The 25,468-nt window shown below is 37.7% G+C and overlaps 1 protein-coding gene across 2 annotated transcripts; it reads left to right on the forward strand.

The window, feature by feature from the left end:
* Window positions 1-3,541: 3,541 nt before the first annotated feature.
* LOC6603490 (paired box protein Pax-6) lies at window positions 3,542-23,830 on the forward strand. 2 transcript variants are annotated; one of them, XM_002028436.2, is made up of 9 exons: window positions 3,542-4,371; window positions 4,771-4,951; window positions 13,184-13,418; window positions 15,560-15,730; window positions 15,792-15,874; window positions 21,021-21,284; window positions 21,343-21,491; window positions 22,806-23,014; window positions 23,089-23,830. In XM_002028436.2, the coding sequence occupies exons 1-9, from the start codon at window positions 4,118-4,120 to the stop codon at window positions 23,181-23,183; spliced, it is 1,641 nt and encodes a 546-aa protein (XP_002028472.1). In that variant the 5' UTR covers window positions 3,542-4,117; the 3' UTR covers window positions 23,184-23,830. The 2 variants fall into 2 exon arrangements, with proteins under 2 accessions (XP_002028472.1, XP_026846830.1); XM_026991029.1 differs by having other exon boundaries at window positions 15,792-15,862.
* The last annotated feature ends 1,638 nt before the right edge of the window (window positions 23,831-25,468 follow it).

Below are 25,468 nucleotides of genomic sequence, written 5' to 3' on the forward strand. Positions count from 1 at the left end.
CCACAGCCGGCGCATTAACTTTCCATGCCTTGCTTTGCGCCTTGCCCTGCCTTGATTTGTCCTTCGTGATGGTACGCAGTTATTTAAAATAATATTTCCGCATCCGGCAAATAATACGAAACGCGTGCTGCTGCCAGCCAGCGCTTTGCTGAGCTGTGCTGTTCACAACCCAGCCCCGGTCCAGGTCCAGGTCGTCCCGGTCGCATCCAACAAGTACTGCCGACTTTATCACTGTAATTGGACGCTATCAATAATTTTCCCCTACAGGAAGAGTGATTTTAAGTCTATATCAATGAGATGAGATAACTTTTAGTTTTAATTATAATATAAACGTTCGTTAGAAATATCAAAAAGAAAAATTTCCATACATATTCCATTATGAAAATGCTTTCAGAAAACCGTTAACCAAAAAAATCAGTTTATTTTTTTGAAGATTAGTGATGTGGGATGTAAAAGTGTATTGATTTTTGTCGAGTTTTTATTGAGTCTATCCCACTTTTCGATGATAACGAAGTATTTGGATTTATTGTCCCGTCACAACAAGTTTCTGTTTGGCTGAATAATTGTTCTTGCCAACGATATGCCGAACCCAAAAGAAATACTTCATATCTATGTACGTATTTTACAGGTATCATAATTTGAGATTGTTTTACTATTTTCTCTTTTCGCCAAGCCTGCCAGTTTTTATGCACATACATTCAAATATATTTACATAGTTATTCGATGTAGTTGTTAACATACATATGGATATGTTAATATTATCTCTTCAAATGTGTACATATGTATAACTTACATACGAGTGTGTACATATGTATTACATACAAAGATATATCGCGCCCTTTAAAAACAAAAACAACAACCACAACGGCGGGACCATGCAGTTTTATTCAAGCGCAAATCCACACACAATGCATCATTTTATTTAATTGTTTACTTCAAGGGTAGGCTCAGCGCAGCGTATAGCACAGGGCAGGCACCCCTAAGTAGGGTTGACTGTCAAAATGTTCGTGCTCTTCTATTTGTCTAACAAACTCTTGGATGGGACGGGAGTCGGCCGGCAGGCCAAGCACTCGTATTTGTTCGTCTGTTTAGTGTAGCAACTTTGACCTCCTTTGTTCGTTACAAAACCTTGTCGGCATCGGCTGCGGTTTTTTTTTTTGGTTTTGGTCTTGTCTCTCCGATTCTTTGTTATCTAAGCTAAATTACACTCTCGTCCTTTTGCTCTTCTCTTCAATTGTTGTCTGTCCCATGCTCGGTTTTTGTTCGACTCTTCGACTGCGAGGGAATCTGTGGCTGACGACTTTTTGTGAGCCAACTTGGGCATTCTTAACAGGCTCAGGTATTAGAAGAGATCGCAAAACATCGAGAGTTGTGTTAGTGCCGGCTGTTTTTGTTTCAGCAATGTTCCGCCCATCAACATTGTTGTCGACACACGCCTAATGAAAATATAATGGACAGTACGAGTACATTTTTCATTTTATAGCCTCAGCACGAAAAAATATATTAACAGATTTAGTCAATTAGCCAGCCGATTGGAACTCACATCTTTTCTCACCTTCTCACGGCAGTAACAGCCTTCTCTCAATTCACAGGGTATACATTATAAAATAAAAATATATAAAAATTATATATGTATTATATATTTTCTAAGCTTGTTTGATGACTATATAAAATTGATTGATTAAAATAACATGTTCGGTAATACTTATTACATTTTTCTTATCGTGTTTCGCTTAGAAAATAACAAGACGATATATCCTATTATATTATGAATGGAAAAGTCACTAAAATGTATCATCATTTGTTTCCAGTCCTTTTCTGCGCATAGGAAATTCTACATATGTATATATGTATAGAGATATCTATCTATGTATGTACATAGTGTAAATGTGCCTTAAAACTAATTTCAAAAGTAGTCACTGAAGGAATATAAAATGATGACGGATGCAAATGTGGTAACCAGACTAAACGTTTTCCGACTGACCGTTTCTCTGTTTTAATGTAAAACCCGGTAACACATACATATAAATCCCATATTGAACATGACATTCCATGGGCGGGAGGTGTTCAAATTTTTATAATGTACGCCGGGGCAACAGAATATGAAATAAATTAACGTTTATTCACACATTCCAGAAAAATCAGATTCGTCACCTCCACAATGCTCCATGAAATTTTTGGCACACGCAGAAGGAATTACAAAAAGTCGAACCGGGAATAAGTATTTCCCTTTGAAGAACAAGCACCCTACACAGATGCCGTCAGTGAGAGAATGGGCCAAAGGTTGTGTGATTGGTGGCTTGTGGGTGGCGGGGGTTGACGGGGGACACAGGGTAAGGGGCTTATCCGGTGGTGCGTGTGACTTCAAAAATCCCAAAAACGTGTCGGGCGGCATGTTGAGTGCCAGTAGGCTTGAATGCTGCTTGAATCTTTGGGGATGGTTGTAAGTTCTTGGATGATACTAGTTACTGTTCTGCTGGTGCTTGCTTGGTGGTGGAAATTGTGTAACTGACATATACGGCAATTTGCAAACTCAAAGCCTTGTCTCTGAGATGTGAAGTAAACGAGTTTCAAATTGTATTTTCTAAAATTTCTAGATTTAAAAATCCTATCCGAAAATATGGATGAATGAATTAAATGAATTATTTTTCTATTGAAAAATCTGAACTGTTTCATTACCATTTACATATGTACGTATGTATATATAATGTGTGAGATTTTTTAAAAGTTTTAAAAGTTGTTTTAAAAGTTGATTTTCGTTAGTTATTTATTTTGAAATATCTTTATTTTTTATACATAAACATGAATTGTGACGCACTCCTCGCCACCTAGTGGCTCTGAGATTGAGGTGGTTTCTGCTTTTCAACAAAACAAAATATTATAATGGAAATGTGCAAAAGCCTTTAACATAAGGTATGTCTCTGTCCAAGTACATACAAGTGTGTATGTAAGCAAAAAAGCTTACAAAAACGAAACTTTTACATACGTTCATTCATATGCATATGCAGACGAAACGAAAGATGGAAATGGGTTCTCTTATGTACATACACATACATACATAAGCATATATATGTACATATGTATGAATGAATGCAGTTTTGTTTGCCATCGTTATTATCATCTGAATTCATAAAGTTAAAGCCCTCTCGTTTTCAACTAATAATTATCAAACAACCAACCAAAAGTCCCTCATCATGATAGAAAGGGTCAGGACGAAGTTGTTCTACACCGACAGTTTATTGTTGCCATCCCTCTTTTACTCAACTCCCATTCGCTCTCGTCAGTTGTATGCTCTGTTTCTGTGTTGCTCATCTCTCTTGTGTAGCTACTGCCATCTCTGTTTTTGATATGGAAAACGCATACCCATACATCCCATGGACGCGTTACCCACAGACCGCAACCAGAACGAAAGAGGCAGATAGAGTATAACTCTGTCAAAATGGCTGGCAATGATGATTTTACTGTACTGTTGCTCTTGCCAGTGTTTTTTCGCATGAGAGCTCATTAACGTTTCGCTTGGCTAAGTGCGCGCCTCGCCTCGCCACTGAAACCAGTTAGTAGAAGAAAATTTTGTTCAGAGGAAACTAAGACCGACGCCGACGTCACGATGGCTGCGATTTGATTATTTCGAATGCACATACTAGTACTTAGATTAATAAACGTGAACGCAATCCGTGGCCCTGCCTGCCGCCGGGTCGCTGACGGCACGGCAGCACCTGCCTGCACCTGTGGCAGATAATATCGGGACCAATTTTTAGTTAAACTTTAGTTCCGACTTACGAATCGGATATTCCGTTATTCTGTTACGCTAAAAACTAAACTGTACAGAGTGTTAAAAATTGCTAAATGCGAAACGAGCTGGCGAAGAGTACAAAGATTAAAATTGAAGAAAAGCTAACTAGCCCGCCGAGTATCGTATAGTGATAGTCTAGTGTTGAATAAACAAGTGAAAAATATAAAATATATGTATACACAAGTAAAAAATACGAAACGAAATCCCACTCTTTTGCAACCATTAAGCAGTGATTCGCGCGAAAACAAATACTAAACTGAACTTGTATCAAGTACGTTCAAATTGGCATCGAAATTGGAACAACCAATACACCAATCAGCAATCATGATGCTAACAACTGAACACATAATGCATGGGCATCATCCCCACTCTTCGGTCGGTCAGAGTGCGTTGTTCGGATGCTCCACTGCGGGTCATAGTGGTATTAATCAGTTAGGCGGCGTCTATGTAAATGGCCGTCCACTGCCCGACTCAACGCGTCAAAAGATAGTCGAGCTGGCTCACTCGGGCGCTCGTCCATGTGATATTTCGAGAATACTTCAAGTTTCAAATGGCTGCGTAAGCAAAATATTGGGCAGGTGAGACTCAACCCCGATATATCCCCAATCCCGTTCTAAAAATATGTAATATTTGTATTGAAATATAGCTTGCAGTGTTTAACGAATCAGACGTAATATTTAGTGGTTCTTTAAAGTTCTACGTACAGCTGGTATAACCTCCAAAACCGTAAACCTTATACATATATTTACAGTGCACATTCATTTCTAGTCGAAGCTAGTCTTTGTTTGTGTATTAGGTGTACTGTACAGTATTTCTTATACAGTATAGTATAAGATGTATGTTTTATCTTGATCAGCGCCCATCAGAATATTAAACTATTCTAAACAACGAGTACAGCTAAGCTATTCTTTTTGAGTCTTCTTAAATAACATAATCGTGTTATCATGCACTAATATTTTATTCTCTTTTCGTTTTAGATACTATGAAACGGGATCAATCAAACCTCGAGCAATAGGTGGTTCCAAACCACGAGTAGCTACAACGCCGGTCGTACAAAAAATTGCAGATTACAAGCGGGAATGTCCCAGCATATTTGCTTGGGAAATTCGAGATCGACTACTTTCGGAGCAAGTTTGCAATAGTGATAACATTCCAAGTGTAAGTATCGAATTGTGTACAAATTAAATTGTATGCTCGTAATGAAAGCAAATCTGTTTGAAATACATGACACGTCTTTAGATTTAAAACTGATTTGACTATTTAAGATAAAAACTTGACAACAAGCAGTTTCCGGCCACTGTTGTATCAACTCCCTATGCGATATACTAGAAGTCAGTCTGTGTATCTGTATGAAAACCTATTTAGTTATTCGATACTCTTAAGAGGTATAGCAACCTAATTTAATGGGATTCACAATTATAAAAAAAAAAATCTCCCCCTTAATAGTTTATATTTATTTGTTCAAGTTAACCATTCAATGACTGATTAACAAGGCTGCGCGATCAAATGGTTTAGTAATGACATTACCCGTGCCAAGGAAAATATTTAAAAGAGGAAATATTTAATATGGATTGTATTTAAACAATACTCTTTCCACGAATGATATAAGAATTTCATTGATCGTTTTTCTATTGACACATTCTTGAATATAAATTTAAGAACTAGTATTCGCGGCGCAGAATAATGCTGCTTGATTTGAGTTCCACGGAAAAATCTGGAATGCCGGAATCTGGCATTTCAGTTTATGGAGCTGAAGCTTTGAATACTTTTACGTATATCTTGGAGTCTCTATGAAAGGTATATAGTTTATTCATTCCTTTTCGGCTGGGTTGGATGTTTATGTAAACCTAAAAATAATTCTCGTATAATATAGTAGTTCGATTCGGCTGATCCTATCTACCTATTCAATAAAGAATATGTGACGACAGACGGAAATAGAAAGCTTTATTTTCGAAATGAGCATATAGAAAATTTCAATGTATAATATACCAAAATATTTCAGTCAGGTTTTTTTACAAAGTCTTGTTTTAAGAGATGTATATAGTTATCCAAATTTGGGTTTCGGTCTCAGCAAAGTTTCAGCCAGATCACGATCAGAAATATATTTTTGAATATTATGAAACTTATTAATTCGTTATTAATGAATTTCCTTATTAACTATATCTTAGTTTTTTTTTACTATAGTCTAACTACCCTACAAATCTCAGTTGAAAGATACGACAAATGTGTGTCGGTTGATTAGAACAAGTTGATTTGTATTTCTGAATAGATTTATTAAGGTTTTGTGTGTAGGGTTGGCAGAAAAACTAATTCTTAATCCTGTAGCAGGAAAAGTTTCTGCGATCAAGATTGCAGTAAAGTATGTATATCCAAACAAAAGGCTAGGACGCACAAAGGATTAAATAATTTCAAAACAAAAAGAATCCATCGCACTTAAAACGGATTAGGGAATGGATACATAGACCTTGGTCTAGTTTCGGAGATCTTTCTAATTTTCAATGGTCTCAACCGACTGAATACAATTTCATTATTCCATCAGGTAAACAACCGCATTGTTCGTCTAATCCCACAGAAGAGCTAGCCCTCTTTCATAGTGGAAGATTAGATGGTTGGAGGTTGTAAGGGTTTCTGAGGCCACAGAATGTAAAATCAGCACATTCAACATACGAGTATGTGGAATATTCATCTTAAAATATAAAGAAAGCCCGACTTCTAGTGTCGTTTAGATATCATATGCGTCTAATAAGTGTAACTGTGCTCCAATACAATTAAGAACGACATTAGGTAATGACATTAGGTCGACCGCCAGATTGCCGTCCCGTCCGACTAAGCTTCTTTGGGCCTAACCAGTTCCTAATCGCCAGATTGATAGTGGTAGGAAGCATTCTAGATTCCACAATGTAGATATTTTCTTGATCAACATCAAAAGTCAAGTCATTTTTAAATTTTCGCAACTAATTTCGTCCCATTTAAGTGGTCTTATTTTATGAATAGTAAGATCGGACCTTTGTAGTATAGTTATACATATATGCCACAGACAACGAGAGCACTGGCCTAGTATCGAAATATATACATATAAGTTGGTACCAACTGGTTACATAATGCCTGTTTTAAGAGAGAGATAGATTTATTGGTGTTTAAATTTCAATAGGACGTATTTAGATACATACATAATATATTTCTTCTTGACCAGAAGGATATTACCAGCACAATGCGGTAGAAAGAAGGGTGAGTAGTCTTAGGAAAACTGTGGTGTGCTTTTCAGCAAGAGATCTGTTTAAAAATAGCCTTTTTTCTATAAGGTGTTTGTAACGAAAAGAATGTCGAAGAAGCAGTATGTACATATATATGTACTTGTAGAATTGGTCTGTTCTTAAGAAACATTAACAGACGGATCGATAGCTAGGTTTTTTTCTATATGAGAGGTTATAACGAGTCGTAACTTGAGTCGTGCTGGGTATGATGGTCAAAAAAGGCCGCGCTTGTCTCTCTATTAAGTTTGATCCTTGTCATGATAGATGGAAAAAACATGGAGAGAAATAAAGGGGCGCGACTTGCTCTTCGTTTATTCGCTGGCAACCTAATGCCATGTATGAATGGCTTACACTTGTTTCAGTGTGATATCATAGGAGTATTGACACAAAATATAGTTATACTATGCAACAAACGAGAAGGACAGACGGACGGACAGTCAGATATAGCTATATCGAGTGGGCTATTGATTCTAAACATATATATACTTTATTTGGTTGGATATGTGGGCCATCTACATAGTACCGGGTATAATACACAATACATTTGTATCTCAGCTAAAAAACGAGGGGGAACGTTGTGAGTTGCTGCGTACCGCAACTCTACATTTATACCCGATACTTAGTCAGTATGACTCTCCTCCGGCAGACGCCGCTAATATTAATCGACACGACAAAGAATGCGTGCGAGAGAGACAGAAAATCAGTCTGAGCGTGACGTCGGGCGCTGCGTAGCCACTGCAAATTGATCTGTTCCCTTTGGCTATACAAATAATCTGATCTGATCCAGATTCAGCAACCTGATAGATATGATCATTATCTATGATTCTGCGTTTTTAGTTTTCTCGTATCTTCAAAATTGTAGATGCCACAGATTTTCGTCCTTTGGGGGGGGTGGCGAAAGGGGGTGAGGCGAAATTTTAAGATATACGTTTGATAGCGAGATCTAACAGGAGTGCGGATACCAAATTTGGTTACTCTAGCGTTAAAAGTCTCTGAGATTTGTGAATATCCCCAGATTTTCGTCCTTTGCGGGGGCGGAAGGGAGTGTGGCGAAATTTTGAAACAAACTCGTCTCGGTCCGCTATCTTAGGAGTGTGGATACCAAATTTGGTTGCTCTCGCTTTTTATAGTCTCTAAGATCTAGGCGCTAATGTTTTACTCTAAGCAAAGCCGCCCATGCTACGTGTGTGTTAGAGAGAGACAGGGCGAGAAAAAATGAAATTGTTTTCTTAATGCTGGCTATAATAATGATACGATCCAATTCAGATTCTGCAGTCTAAAAGATATGGTCATTCTCTACGATTCCGCGTTTTTTCATATCTTTAAAATTGTGAATGCCACAGATTTTCGTCCTTTGTGGGGGCGGAAGTGGGCGGGGCGAAGCTATGAAATATTTTTGTAGCAGTGACATATCACAGAAGTCTGGATCCAAAACATCGTTGCTCTAGCTCTTATAGTCTTTGAGCACTAGGCGCTGAAGGGAAGACGGACAGACGGACGGGCGGACAGACGGACGGGCGGACGGACGGACAGACGGACAGACAGACATGGCTCAATCGACTCGGCTATTGATGCTGATCAAGAATATATATACTTTATGGGGTCGGAAACGACTCCTTCTGGACGTTACACACATCCATTTTCACCACAAATCTAATATAACCCAATACTCATTTTGAGTATCGGGTATAAAAATACAAAGTGCGATGATAATACTAGTATGTATGCAAATATGCACTTTAAAGCGTCGGATATGCTTTATTGTGTGCTTTAAAGACTTTTGTATGGTCATTCTCTACGATTCTGCGTTGTTTCATATCTTTAAAATTGTGAATGCCACAGATTTTCGTCCTTTGTGGGGGCGTAAGTGGGCGGGGCGAAGCTTTGAAATATTTTTGTAGCAGTGACATATCACAGAAGTCTGGATCCAAAACATCGTTGCTCTAGCTCTTATAGTCTTTGAGCACTAGGCGCTGAAGGGACAGACGGACAGACGGACGGACGGACAGACAGACATGGCTCAATCGACTCGGCTATTGATGCTGATCAAGAATATATATACTTTATGGGGTCGGAAACGACTCCTTCTGGACGTTACACACATCCATTTTCACCACAAATCTAATATAACCCAATACTCATTTTGAGTATCGGGTATAAAAATACAAAGTGCGATGATAATACTAGTATGTATGCAAATATGCACTTTAAAGCGACGGATATGCTTTATTGTGTGCTTTAAAGACTTTTGTATGGTCATTCTCTACGATTCTGCGTTGTTTCATATCTTTAAAATTGTGAATGCCACAGATTTTCGTCCTTTGTGGGGGCGTAAGTGGGCGGGGCGAAGCTTTAAAATATTTTTGTAGCAGTGACATATCACAGAAGTCTGGATCCAAAACATCGTTGCTCTAGCTCTTATAGTCTTTGAGCACTAGGCGCTGAAGGGACAGACGGACAGACGGACGGACGGACAGACAGACATGGCCCAATCGACTCGGCTATTGATGTGATCAAGAATATATATACTTTATGGGGTCGGAAACGATTCCTTCTGGACGTTACACACATCCATTTTCACCACAAATCTAATATAACCCAATACTCATTTTGAGTATCGGGTATAAAAATACAAAGTGCGATGATAATACTAGTATGTATGCAAATATGCACTTTAAAGCGTCGGATATGCTTTATTGTGTGCTTTAAAAACTTTTGTACAAAATGTAAGTACGCTCTGCACGAAAAAAATTACACGAAAAGCTTCTTGGTCACTTGATTCAATTTCTTTGATGTTCTTTGATGCTTTTATGTACAAATAATAACGACCAGTAATTCATTATACCCATACTCGGCCCAGCGTCAACTCAATTGTGCTAAATGAGGAGTAAAGTGTCCAAAGAAATGTTGGACCCATGGCACGTGGCGACACTTAAGGCAACTGCAAAAGTGGCATTTTGTATGTTTGTGGTAATGACGTTGGGTATATGTATGTATCTAAATATCTGTACCTATTTACATACATGTCACGCTGATAGATATAATCCAATTTTGTTTTTGTACCAATTATAAATCTGGTTATATGAAGAACATATTCAGAAGCAACATTTTTATACCCGATACTCAAAATGAGTATTGGGGTATACTAGATTTGTGCTGAAAATGGGTGTGTGTAACGTCCAGAAGGAATAGTTTCCGACCCCTTAAAGCATACATATTTTTGATCAGCATCAATAGCCGAGTCGATTGAGATCTGTCTGTCTGTCCGTCCCTATTAGAGCCTAGTTCTCAAAGACTATAAGAGCTAGAGCAACGACATTTTATATCCGGACTTCTGTGATATGTCACTGTTACAAGTATATTTAAAAACTTTGCCTCGCCCACTTCCGCCTCCACAAAGGGCGAAAATCTGTGGCATCCACAATTTCAAAGATACGAGAAAACCAAAAAGCAGAATCGTAGAGAATGACCATATCTTCTAGACTGCAGAATAAAGAAAACAATTTCATTTTTTCTCGCCCTGTGTCTCTCTAACACACACGTATCACGTAGATCTCAGAGACTAAAAGAGCTAGAGCAACCAAATTTTTGATCCACACTCCTGAAATATCGGACCTTGACGAATTTGTTTCAAAATTTCGCCACACCCCCTTCTCCCCCCACAACCCCAACCCCCAACGGACGAAAATCTGACTGTAGAGCTCTCACTGTTACAAAACTATTTGTAATTTTTCACTGCAGAACTCACTGTTACAAGTGTATTTCTTTTTGCTCACTGTAGAGAGCTCACTGCTACAAGTGTGTTTTGAAAATTTCGCCCCGCCGCCCTTCCGCCTCCTATAAAAGACAAAAATCTGCGGCAACCACAATTTTGAATATAGGAGAAAATTAATTTTCATCACAATCATAGGGAATGGTCATACCTACAAGATTGCCGAATCCGCATCAGATCGGATTATTATTATAGCCAAAAGTAACAAATCAATTTTCAGTGGCTACGCAGCGCCCGTCGACACGTTCTGACTGATTTTCTGTCTCTCTCGCACGCACTGTTTGTCGTTTAATGTAGTCATACTGACTATGTATTGGGTATAAATGTAGAGTTGCGGTCTCCGCAGCAACTCACAATGTTCCCCCTCGCTTCTTTTAATTCTATGACAGCAGTCGCGCATACTTGGCGGTTTCTACTTAAATTTATGTATGAATACTGCGTACACCACAGAAAAGGATAAAGCAAGTGGCCCAACAATTGCTTACAAAAATAGCGGAGATACTTTTTCCGAGCGTTGCAAAAATCTTGAAAAAGTGTGCCGACCCTAGCAAAGAGTATCCTTCGCAATGCTGAGTCTTTTCCCTCCTTTTCCGGCATCAACCACAAACATCTTGGAACACGATTATTATACCCGATGATCAAAATGAGGTATAGGGGAATATTAGATTTGTGGGGAAATTGGATGTGTGTAACGTCCAGAAGAAAGAGTTTCCGACCCCATAAAGTACATGTATTCTTGATATCATCAATAGCCGGGTCGATTGACCGACTGTCTGTCCGTCCCTATGGCGCTCATACTACGCGCTGTAGTTCTCAGAGACTATAAGAGCTGGAGCAAGGACTTTTTTATTCAGACTTCTGTGATATCTCATTGTTAAAAATGTGTGTTCAAAATTTCGCCCCGCCACAACAAAGGAGGAAGATCTGCGGCATACACAACTTTTAAGATACGAGAAAATTCAAAATGCGAAATCATAGAGAATGACCATATTATCCATATATCCATGGTAAGATTGACAGTAAGAGATAGAGAGAGGGAGCGACCGTGGGTCAACCACGGGCAATTCATTCTGGTTATAATTATAAATCGATGTGATCCTGATTCGACAATCTGATAGTTATGTATGGGCGTTCTCTATGATTGTAGATGAAATAGATTTTCACAATTTGTGGGTACGAATTTTTGAAGTACACTTGTAGCAGTGTAACATCATAAAAGTCTGCTCTAACTTGTTTAGTCTCTGAGATCTCGGCGCTCATTAAGACGGCCATGTCTGTATCGATTCGGCTATTACTGATCAGGATTAAATCCCCTTCATGAGGTTGAAAATGCTTCCTTCTTGCTGTTAGACACATCTACACTATGCTCATAGAGTACGGGGTATATAGATTATCTGTATTTTGCGCAGTAACGTAGAAACGGTAATGTCTTCGCAAAAGTGTAAAGATGATTGTGCTACAAATCTTGTTTGCTTTTTGTTTTAAAGTTTGAGTCTTTGCACATCAAAATTGTATGGTTCAGCCCTACAATGTCTTGAACTGCAACACCAATGAAAACATGGTAATGGGGACTATACAATGGAAGATGAGAATGGTCGGGTTTGGATCGAATTAAAATGTATCCCAGTTTATACGAAAGACATGAGTATGAAAAGTGAGCAATTTAAGACCTCTAATAGAGAGGTCCAAACGAATCTCAGTATTTTTCAGATTGATTCGCAAAATTTTGCAATGGTTCGAAAGTTCGGGAAAACAAAGTTGTTCTACATATTTATATATATGTATTGTCCAAGCTTTAAATTTTACTGTGGATTCCCGAGGGTTTTTAGTACTTGCACATACACATATGTATGAACATACATAGGTATGTATATACATATATTTCACATATCTTCGAAAAGAAAAATCATTCGAGTTGTGAAATCAAAAATTCAAATTGAAAGATAAGAATTTTACCGCTTCGTTTCTTGTTTTCGTATTGTGGAAAATTAAGAAAAAGAGTAGACTGTACTAATCGCTCTCGGCTTTCTATATCTTTCCCGCTCTCGAACGCGGGGATTGGCTATCGTCGTTAGCCAATCGTGTCTCGTCGTTACCGTTGCAATGTTTCGTTAGAGGGTAGGTTACGAAAGTTACTCTTCAATACACAAACGTATGTAATACACATGTACACACAGCTGTGCACATGTATGTACATGTGTATTGTAGGTACAATACAAAATACAAAATCTACAAAATATATTTGAATGGCAGAATACAACAGATCAGAATAATTAATTTCAGTAATACTATGTTTATGTACATATGTATGTACGTACATGTGGATATATGTATGTATGTTTTGTGAACTCTGTTTAATTGCAGGTTTCATCTATAAATCGAGTCTTGCGCAATTTGGCATCGCAAAAGGAGCAGCAAGCGCAGCAGCAAAACGAGTCTGTCTATGAAAAGCTCCGCATGTTCAATGGACAAACCAGTGGTTGGGCATGGTATCCAAGCAACACAACGGCACACTTGGCCCTACCGCCAACACCAACGGCCCTGCCGACGCCAACGAATTTATCTGGACAAATTAACCGGGACGAAGTTCAAAAGCGAGGTAAGTAAGCACCCTTGTTCTTAATTACAAATAAATAATAAACAGTTGATTTCCATAGTCGAGAAACAATCGGTTGTGGAAGTGGAGGCTAAAAGAATACATTTAAGTATTAACTTGCAGTTACATTGTTGTCCTATCTAATCAAGCATGAATGCTGCTATCAAATACTATTCGGACGAAAAGATTCACGCTGCTACAGGCTAGATTCGTGTAGTGATCAAAAAATCAATAAGAAATTGCCCAATCACACGATGCAGCCGCTTAACAAATTCAATCGAGTATAAAACCAGTCCAAGTGTTGGAAACCTGTTTTAGTGTGTACGATAGGAGTCTGCAAAATCCGGTTGCTCTAGCTCTGATGTATAGTCAATGAGAACCAGGCGTCAAACGGGACATACATAGCTATATATAGATACTTCATAAGGTCGGAAACGCTTCCCTTTTGTTGTTACATGCATTTCCACGAATCTAATATACCCTTGAGTACTCTTGAGTACTGCCTCACCGAAGGAATCGTATTTTAGAGGCCAAATATTGTCAAATAAAGTCGAGCTCTTTACGCAATTATTTACCATAAATCATAAGATTACATACATATGTATGTATGTATATACAATCTTCTTGGGACTATTGACTACCAAACCCTTCTTATAGAGCTTGATTTTGCTGTTTTCTGCCAACAGCAACTAATCTGCTTTTATTATTCTTCGATAATACCTATTTACATCTTCATTGAACAGGTACATATATAATATATGTATATATGTATGTATATAAATTTATAAGTATGAATGCATGAGTAAGACGCTTCGGACCAAACACAGTGCTCTGTGTGTGTGTGTGTGTGTGCTAAAAGAATAGCATCAGTAACCCTCCACCTTCAATGCAATCTCTCAAATCTCTCTTGATAGTATTTTGTCACAGATGATCAAACAGCATGCCAAACAAAAAGTTAATTTGTTGGTCATTTGTTGTTTGCCATTAAATCTAATTGAGGCATAGCATTCGTTATTTGGCTTTAGCTTCTGTTTCTTTTGTTAACTTCAATTGTTTTTGTTTATTTTGCGATCAATGAATTAGAATGACATATGTCCTTTTTCCAATAAACATACCCCTGCCCATGTGCCTATACTCTTATCTCATATTATCTCGTCCAATCAACTTGATTGCTGTATCAACCACACACACAGACGCAGGCCCACAGCATTAAGGCATATGCAAGCATTTTTATCAAATACGAAAAACCATCTGCAAAATTAATTAAACTAAACCAATTTTCTTATTCCGCCTGACTTTCGATTCATATCCGGAACAATTTTTTAGCCGATTGACCACATTTAGATTTTGATTAAATGACTAAAACGAATGGTTTGAATTGTAGAAAAATAGAATATATTTTCATACCCGATATTTTTTTTGTCTCAAAGAGTATAGGGATATATTAGTGAAAGTGTAGTGAAAGTCTCTCTCTCGGTGTAGACTTCTATGATATTACACTGAAATCAAGTTTGTTTCAAAATTTTTGCCACACTCCCTACTGTCTCAGTAAGGGCGAAAATCTTCACCATTTTGATGATACGAGAAAACCGGTGATAAAAGATGATAAATGGAGTGCAAAAATTAACATTAACAACATAACTAGCGGTCGTGGTCCCTCTTTTTCTAATAAAAAAATCTATGATTGTACACACTTCCCGCATTATTGAACCATTCAATTCGTCCCTATTGCGAACAGCATCTTTTGATAGACCGAGAGAGAGAGAGAGCATTCGGCAGTCATCGGCTCCGATACCAATTGTCAATTGTTAGTTCCAGTTACTTCATTTAATTAAATTTACTAATACCAAAGATTAATGGCTGAATTTTCTAGGTAAAAGTTCATATATAACAATATTTTTTCACAAAAAAAAGTGTTAAATCAAAATGAAAACTTTTTGTTTTTTTTTTGCTGAGTATATATGTATATACTATATATAATTGGAGAAAGGTCGGTCGAATAACAACGTTCTTTATTAGGAAAACTTTGTACTATAACTTGTATCCTTTCCAATTATCTCTCACAGAAACACAGAATCTAACTCAAACACAACTGTATCACATCCCGCCTCAAATAATAAATTTCCATTTTATATTCTCTTTAGATATATATCCCGGTGATGTATCTCACCCCTCGCACGAGAGTACGTCAGATGGCAATTCCGATCACAATTCATCTGGAGACGAGGACTCTCAAATGCGGCTACGGCTGAAAAGAAAACTTCAGCGCAATCGAACCTCTTTTACCAATGAACAAATTGACAGCCTGGAGAAAGGTAACTATTAATTTAATCCTATAGTATAAATAACCATATTTATTTGTCGTGCAATTTACAGAATTTGAGCGAACACATTACCCGGACGTATTTGCGCGAGAGAGACTTGCTGAAAAAATTGGTTTGCCAGAGGCACGTATTCAGGTTTGTCTTTCAGTTTTGTTTAATTATATAAAAAGACCTTTTTACGAGGTAAATGTATGGTAACACAGAAATTTTGAAGTCCCAAAATTTCTTATCTTTCATTTTGTGACGAAAAGGGTCGATTTAATAGTCGGCACCGGGTTTTCAAAAGCTACTTTGTCCGTACTTGTACAGAAAATAAGTCTGATTAACGATTTAATTTTTTCTACGTTAGTGTTCTCTAATGTGGCGCTACAACTTTTATTCATTCAATGATTATTAATTAATTAAATTCATACAAGAAACTGGAAAAATAAATTGCTAAAACAATAATCATGGAAAATGTTCAGTCAAGTCTAATCTGCTAGTCCGAGAATATTTAAGAGACATTATGCATGTATGTATGATTTTTTATAGTACATCTATTAACTTGGATGTTGTCTTTCGTCACAAACTTTGATATCAGTTATTCTGAGACTTTAAAATGTTTTTTGGCACCAGACTTTTATCTTTTAAAAAGATTTTTAAAGCCTTGCCGGTTTTTATAATTTTGGTTAGATGTTTTTTAACTCAAAGAAGAAAGTAATTCCTCCACATAAAGGCTTTCCCATGAATCGAATGTAAACCTAAGCTATCTGAATGAGACTTAGCACCCTATACTTTTTTTTTAAAGGGAAAGATTATTACTAACTGGACATCGTATACTACTTGCCAGAAGTATCCTTTATCTGTCTTTCCAGAGTCGCCTTGCCTGGAGTCCTTGTAACCTTAGCTTCTGCGAAATCATGTATTACGGCTCCTTCTTTTTGCCACTTCCAGTGTAAACGCACGTTACTGGGCCATCGGTAGAACCCTAGAAGAAGGCTTATCTTTTAGCGAGCCCTGTGGCTTGTCCTGCAGATAAAGTAACAGAAGTTACATGGATGTAAAAGTGGTCTGAAATTCTACTGTGTATTGCATATGTACCTTATTCTGAGCTCTAACGAACTCCTCAAAACAGTATCGTATCAATACCCACTAAGTTGCGTTGGTGGTGTTGCAGGCAGGCATTAGATTAGGCCCCCTTGAAAGAATTTCTTTTCACCGCTCACGGCGCACATCAGGGTGGTTTTTAAAAGTGCCTTCAGCATTGTCATTGCTTTGCCGACAAGGGGGGACGATCTGTCAGTCCGTATGAGACTGAGTTTGACACGCCTGCCATCCAACTGTAAAATGGGGCTGTCCGCACTAAATGATTATTCTAATGACTAGACGCGGATTCACCAAGGTCTGCTTTTTAACAAATATTAAGTTTATCGTTTTAAGAAAAACAATTGATCTAAGACTACTCCTTTTTACAAAAGATACAATCGCTTAAAAACAAGTACATACATATATGCACGAAATATCTCATTTCTATGAAGCATTGGACCAAAATATTTTTGGGATTTTATTTTAATTTTCAAATAAATAAGTTGGCATCGGAAAATGTGTTTTAAAAGAATGTGAAATAATGCTAAATAGGCGTACACGCTATACAATATATATATATGTACATCTGTGCATAAATATATGCATGACTTGTTCTCCTTCAACTTCTGTTGTCTTTTCTGTGGCTGCAAAGGCAAGATGCTATCAATACACAATCCTGTGCTTTGCAGCTATGATTAAGGGGTCCTTCAGTCGCCCTTTGCTTTCAGCTCGCTGCAACTCTATCTCTGACACCCTGACACTCAGACAACTATATCTCCTGCACATTGCAGAAAAGTATCCGAACAGTAAATTCTACAACCAGTCTGTGTTTGTAGCTAGCTTTGTCTTCGTACTTTCTAGCTCTTAATGCAAGTAATTTTTTCGTATTTTGACTAAACGAGTCAGTCCTAAGCGAGGGGATACAATCAGACAGAGTCAAAAATCAACCCACTACAATTCACCCTGCGAATTCCGTTCATTTTTAATGGTTTTTTGTCGTCGGGCACAGTCGGATTGTTTGTGTAAGTGAATAAAAACAATTTGACTGTAAAAACACTTGAAACATCTCTTGTTTTTTGCATTGAGTAGCCGATGACGCGGGCACATTGGAGGACACTGACGAACTTAAGGGGAAACATGTCGGATGAAGTGGAAGCGGCAACAATAACGCAAAGTAATAAATGTCATGGTGTAAATATTAAGGCCCAGCAAATATTGTAATCCCTATTCACATTCACCCCTTTGTCATATTGCTAAATTTTGATTCTCTGCATAGCTACTATGTGAAGGGTGTGTCTCCAACTGCGAACGCGAACGCGACTGCATGACCAAAGTAATAGCTTCATTATACTTCAACTGCAAATTTTCAAACACCGACGCAAAAGTGCTCAAATCAATTCGTTTGACGCGAAGACTTGAACGAATTGTAGTCCTCTGTGACACTTGAGTGTTTATGACTTTAATGTGCTCAGCAATAACAGGCACTTCATAGCTGCTTCGTTTTTGTCTGTACTCTCTACACAGTCATAGCATCTGTATTATCTGTATCTGTATTAAGATTGAGGTCCACGATCCATGCATCCATACCTTATCTTTTTTTCGAAAAAAATGGGCAAAGCTATTAATTATATAGAACAGGAGAAATATTGGTTTTGCACCCATTCAAAAGGTAATATAATATTCCTGATTTTTTCAACGCAAATAATTTTTGAAATCAGTTAAAGAAGTTCAAGGTTAACAGAAAAAATGTAATTCAAGAGTACAAAGCAAGAAACTCAATACATATTTGTTATTTCTATTTATTTGTTTTTTGCTCAAATATAATTATTATAGAGCTATTATTAAATCATTCTTAGTTTTCATCTTGGACGTTGACTGCATCTTTCAAGAGGCGATGCAGTTACTGCACCGTCAAGTGGCCCGTGTGAAACCAACAGAAGGCTGTTAGATGGCTAGATATCGGGTTTCAAAGTTCATAGTCCGTTTTGTTTATTTGTACGAGTATCTTCTCTTTACAATTTAAGTTTGTAAAAGTAATTCTGCAATTGCAGTCTTATTGAAAACCTTTTTCTTTTGTGTGAACGTAGTGTCTGATCGCTGCTCGACTCCGAGTCTCGTTGATAAGGGTTGTTGCACCCTCTAATTAAAGGATATGAGGTTATCCTATTATTCATATACATATACAGATTGACATATATATTTAAGTAACAGACAAAAGGAAGCGTTTCCGAACCCATAAAGTATGTACATATGTACATATATTCTTAATATTCTTGATTACCATTATCAGATTTATGCAACTATATGTACATATATTCTTAATATTCTTGATTACCATTATCAGATGTATGCAACTATGTCCGTTTGTTTGTATTGTGGGGTATTGTAGTGTCGTGGCGCTAACATATTTCCGAATCTGGATCAGATCGGATTATTATTATTATAGCCAGAATAAAACGAGAGGGAACGTTGTGAGTTGCTGCGGCGACCGCAACTCTACATTTATACCCGATACTTAGTCAGTATGGCACTTCTCCGGCAGACGACACTAATATTAAACGAAACGACAAAGAGTGAGTGCGAGAGAGACAGAAAATCGGTCTGAGTGTGTCGTCGGACGCTGCGTAGCCACTCAAAATTGATTTGTTCCTTTTGGCTATAATAATAAGGCGATCTGATCCAGATTCGGCAATCTGGTAGATATGCGTTTTTAGGTTTCTCGTATCTTCAATATTATGGATGCCACAGATTTTCGTCCTTTGTGGGGCGGAAGGGGGTGGGGCGAAATCCACACAGGAGTGTGGATACCAAATTTGGTTACTTTAGCCTTAATAGTCTCTGAGATTTGTGGATGCACCAGATTTTCGTGCTTCGCGGGGGCGGAAGGGGGTATGGCGAAATTTTGAATCAGACTTGTCTAGGTCCGATATCAGAGGAGTGTGGATATCAAATTTGGTTGCTCTAGCTTTTATAGTCTCTGAGATCTAGGAACTCACATTTTGTAATAGGCAAAGCCGAAACTGTTTCCTTGATTCTGGCTATAATAATTATACGATCTGGTTCAGATTTTGCACTCTAGAAGAAGGCAGACTCTACGATTCTGCCACAGATTTTCGCGCTTTGTGGGGGCGGAAGAAGGCGGGGCGAAGTTTTGAAATATACTTGTAACAGTGACATATCACAGAAGTCCGAATATAAAATGTCGTTGCTCTGGCTCTTATAGTCTTGGAGCACTAGGCGCTTATAGGGACGGACAGACAGACATGGATCTATCGACTCGGTTATTGATGCTGATCAAGAATATATACGAATATATACGAATATATACGGCCGGAAACGATTCCTTATGGACGTTACACACATCCATTTTCATCACAAATCTAATATACCCCTATACTATATACTTATTTTGAGTATCGGGTATAAAAACTCGCGTTGTAGTGGCTACGCAACCAATTCTCTCTCGCTCACAACCTCACTCACGCACTATACCTCATTCAATGTGTGTGATCTGTCGGAAGAGAGCGGAATAAAACGGCTGATATTGGTGTAAGAATAGGAAAAAATACAGATGTAAAAGAAAGCTTAAAGAAAAATCGATACCAATCAAATATAATAAATGAAAATCTAACAAACGTTTCGATCGGTTTTTATGAATTTTTGTTTGGCAATAAATCTATTTGTGAGTCGCAGCTATGGCCACGACTCAAAATTTATACCCAATAATCAGTAAGTATGGCTCCTCTCAGCCAGAGAGCACACACATTGTACTACGAAGAGTGTGTGTGAGAGAGAATGAGTAAGCGCGTGTGCAGATTTGCGTGGCAACTGCACATTGATTTTTTCTTTCTTGATATAAAAAAGATATGGTCATTCTCTACGATTCTGTGTTTTCGGGTTTCTCGATATCTTTTAGACTGTTAAAACTGATTTTAGACTATCGGACATAAAGAACAAGAAGATGTAAGTAAACTACATTTCGTGTAGTTGTTTATGGTGTGTCAGCTAACGATTAATATTCGTGTGATTTTCAGGGTCATCTGTTAATTTGCAAATTGGAAGCATATTTTAATTCTAATTACTTTTAATAGTGATCAAACTTATAAGGCATATGATGATAACTTAAGTTTTAGTTTTAACGTACACTCATGCATCATGAATTTAGTAATATGATTTAAACCTATAATGCAATATAATACAACTTTTTCATGAACAGGTATGGTTCTCTAACCGGAGGGCCAAGTGGCGGCGAGAGGAAAAGATGCGCACTCAAAGGCGGTCCGCAGATAATGTAGGTGGCAGTAGCGGTAGAGCCAGCACAAATAATCAACCAAGTACAGCTGCATCTTCCTCCGTCACACCGTCGAGCAACTCGACGCCCGGTATTGTTAGCTCAGCGGGCAACGGCATTGGTTCGGAAGGAGCATCGTCAGCTATAATCAGCAACAACACCCTACCCGATACATCCAATGCCCCAACTGTAAGTAATTATAGCACTTAATATGGTTTCACAATAGCTCGATTTTCATATGTGATAGGTTCTCGGAGGTGACGCCAATGCCACGCATACAAGCTCGGAAAGCCCACCACTTCAAGCTGTAGCACCGCGCATACCCCTAAACGCTGGCTTCAATGCTATGTACTCCTCTATCCCGCAGCCCATAGCAACGATGGCAGAAAATTACAAGTAAGTTGGTTAAAATTCGAAACCTGTATTGCACTAAACGTAGCAACACACGTTAAACAAGTGCACTGGGATCTCCGATACAGTTATCTATATACTATGTACATATTGTTTTATAATCGGATAATATATTATTTTTGATCGCTACTAATTTGGGCGCATCGGTGGATTATAACCCTATAAAAATGTATTAATATTAGATCCCCATTCCATATATCCATTAGAGATACCACAGTATTTAAGCCCAGTACTCAATAAGTTGTTGTTCTGGTTTTGGTTTCGATCTTCATTCCCTCTCTTCTCTCAAAGACTAGCTTAGCAACAGAAGGCTTTTCAGAGCTTTTCGTGTATTAGGCATAGCAAAATAAGAGCCAGCTTTTTGATAATTTGTTTCATTTCGTTTATTTTTTTACCCGGTATTCGAAGAGTATAGGGGTGTATTAGATTTTTTAGTGAAAATGGATGTGTGTAAAACCCAGAAGGAAGCGTTTCCGACCACATAAAGTATATATCTTCTTGATCAGCATCAATAGCCGAGTCGATATAGCCATGTCTTTCTGTCCATCCCGATGAGGGCCTTAATCTGATACAGATCGAATCATTATTATGGCCAGAAGGAAACAAATTAAATTTCAGTAGCTACGCAACCCCCAGCCACGCGCTTACTCATTTTCTGTACGCCCTCTGGCGCGAAAAAACGGACGTTGATGTAAATAAAAAAATGTAAAAAATATTGAAACAAATAAAATCTAATATGTATATACACAAATCTCCCAAATGGCTAAAACGATTTTTTTTTACATTTGTTTCACCATAAAATTAATTTATTCTTTTGCGAACAGCGATACAATCGTGATTTTTTAGCTGCTTAAATCGTTACTTGACAGAATCGAGAGCAGTATTACCCAGAATAGTGAAAAAATAAGATCTCAATTATTCTTCTGGTGTAAAGATTGTACATCCAACTCAATTAATGGATAAAATAAAGAATAATTTAGTACTTAACCCAAACGTGCATTGGCCACCTAACGTGCTAATATGAGAAACCAGGCACTTTAGGGAAGACAATCGAATTCGGCCCAAAAAATGTTAAAGCTTGAAAACAAATAACACCCGCCATAAAGCCGACTCTGAGCAAAAACGTAACAATAAATAATGAATTTCGGTGCGCCAAGGTGTCCTTATTAATTTCCTTTTGTAAAATGTATATATTTATATGAAATGTATACATATATATGTAAATTTACAATGCAGCTCTAGTAGTTGATCAAGCTGCGCTTTGGAGAAGTATTAACAGAAACTTAAACATTTCGATAGCTCAATGACCTCTTCGTTAGGCTCGATGACGCCCACATGCCTGCAACAAAGGGACAGCTATCCCTATATGTTTCACGATCCGCTGTCTCTAGGATCTCCGTATGCTCCGCCCCACCATCGAAACGCACCGTGCAATCCAGCAGCTGCACACCAACAACCTCCTCAACACGGAGTTTATGGTAACAGTTCTTCAATGACATCGAACACAGGTAGGGTACAGGTGTGAACGTTGAGTTATACGACAGTAAACTAATCAAGAGTCTCCCTCTTTTATTTCGTACAGGTGTTATCTCTGCCGGTGTGTCTGTTCCCGTGCAGATATCAACGCAGAATGTATCAGATCTAGCGGGTAGTAATTACTGGCCGCGTCTTCAGTGATCGTCAATTTTTAATTTGCCTTCTGCGCTCCTATCCAAGGCAGCAGCCGCCGCGGTAGCAGTTGCTTCCGTACATGCAGTTGAGGAGCAGGATAAGTATCAACAAGCGCATTCGGTTGTTAGTGAGGAAGCTACAAACACCAGCGATATCAATAGCCCACCAAATTTTATTCCACAAATGGCACTATGTTCACACCTGAAGATGAGCATGGGTGCGAAGAAGGGTATGGGTATGATGAAAATGGGTGTATGCATTTCACTTAGTGAAGTTATATCAGGTCAAGCTCTTACGCGTCCAACATCGCTATCCGCATCAGTGTCTACAACATCACCGATTTTTGATCCGGATGGTCTTGGTCCTGATCTTGACGCGAGCCACATCCAGACTGTCAATTGCAAATAATATAACAAATGAGCAACTCGACACAATGCCATTCCCTATCTCTTTCCCGGCTTAGGCGATACACATATTGAGTAGATCAGATCAGTGCCCTAGTACATCTATTATTTTTGGAAACGCAATTTACATACATAAATACATATATAGTTGCATAAATAGGATACTATTCAACTAACTAAGCAGAGTTATTCAGTTACGTACATATGGATGTACATATTTATTTTAATTTATGAAAATTCATCAAATTTCATATATGGCATACACATATGCCATATATGTACATACATATATGCCATATGTACATACATACATATATAAGAAGATAATAATGAATATGGGAATGCAACACCATTGGCGAATCAAGCCTAAATATAGATCTCTCCATACATACATATGTATGTATAATGTATTTATTATTATTTATTGGGATTGCTTTGCTATCCAACTGTATGAAGTGTGTGGAAACATACATACATACATATGAGTGTATAATCGAAATTAATTGCAACGAACTTAATTTCCAATAACATACGAGTATTTAAGACAACTCATTAAGACAGAGACACCGACACCTCCCTAGAATATAAGTCTTCAGTTTTAAATAATGTATATGTTTATGTATTTAATAACTTATGTATGTATTTAGCATATGGTTCGAATTTATATATAGAAAAAGTCGATGTATGTAATAAGCCAGTGAACTTACTCATGTATGTTGCATATTAACACACATACACATGTACATATGACCATACATGCATACGCATATGTTTGTATTTCTGACGTTCTTAAAAAAGATTTAATAAAATACTACAAATGTACACGTACATTACCCGTTTCAGTGTTATTTTAATAAATAAATTTAATACATGTTTTCAATGTCTTCAATGTTCAAACAAAATGTAACATTACCTTTTATGTAGGTACAAATGCCCTTATACTACGGCTGCGGCAGGCGTCTTTGCTTCTAGCCGAATACGAAGTTTTTTTACATAGGATACAAATAGGGACCTAGTGGAAGCGAAAAGTGACGGGACGACCTTTTCGAAAGCTGGTACGTGTTTTCCAAATATTCGATTCTTTTTGCACTTCTCTGCCTATCAGCGCAACTATCATCACAAATAACAACAACAAAAAACCAGATACAAATTCCAATTTAGACGCCTTAAAATTATGGCTGTGGGAAAAGGTAAAAATATACATACATATGTACATATAATTCTTAAAACAAACACTTTAAACTAATTGTATCATTAGACAAGTACAAAAAATATACAATACAAGGACCAAAAAGCTTTAGGGTCTTGTTGAGAAATCATTGCAAACTTGTTTAAATTATATGAAAAAGCAGGATGTATTATTAATTTACTAATTTTCGTTCGATGCTTCATGGCATAAATCATGTTGTTTTGACGTTGTGCGTCGCTCAAGACTGTGTATTTGTTGTTGGAAAATTACCGGACCGATGACCTGCGTCATTGCTATTATTTACACTGCCACGACTTAGTTATCGATATCCGAATAAACATATGTTGAATAAATATCTTGCTGTTGAACCACAGCCAAAAGATTGTGAAAGTTTTATTCATATTTTCAACCAACCAAACAAATTGGCCATGCTAAAACTCTGTTATTGTTATTGTCATCAGCTGTTTTTGGCGGACGGTGAATGGTGCCAGTGTGAATCGGCGTTTTACATCTGTCAAAAATTCCCACTGTTCCCCCAGGAAGCTATTCCTCTCAGTGTGCAGAGGGCATTACATTATAACCACAGTATCATTTAATTGTGCTGCAAGTAACAATAAGTGCACAACGATATTTTCGGATCAATAATTACAGATATAAAACTGTTCCATTCAGTCCTGGGTAATATTAAAACCCTTTAA

The sequence above is a fragment of the Drosophila persimilis genome, unplaced genomic scaffold, assembly GCF_003286085.1.
Source record: "Drosophila persimilis strain 14011-0111.01,24,50 unplaced genomic scaffold, DperRS2 tig00000652-arrow-arrow-pilon, whole genome shotgun sequence".
Lineage (NCBI taxonomy): Eukaryota > Metazoa > Arthropoda > Insecta > Diptera > Drosophilidae > Drosophila > Drosophila persimilis.

Excerpts from the sequence above, each read along its gene's own strand:
- LOC6603490 (XM_002028436.2), top strand. The coding sequence starts at position 4,118 with ATGATGCTAACAACTGAACACATAATGCATGGGCATCATCCCCACTCT. Across the intron at positions 15,731-15,791 it reads AATTGACAGCCTGGAGAAAG|AATTTGAGCGAACACATTAC; the intron begins GTAACTATTAAT and ends TGCAATTTACAG. Across the intron at positions 15,875-21,020 it reads TGCCAGAGGCACGTATTCAG|GTATGGTTCTCTAACCGGAG; the intron begins GTTTGTCTTTCA and ends TTTCATGAACAG.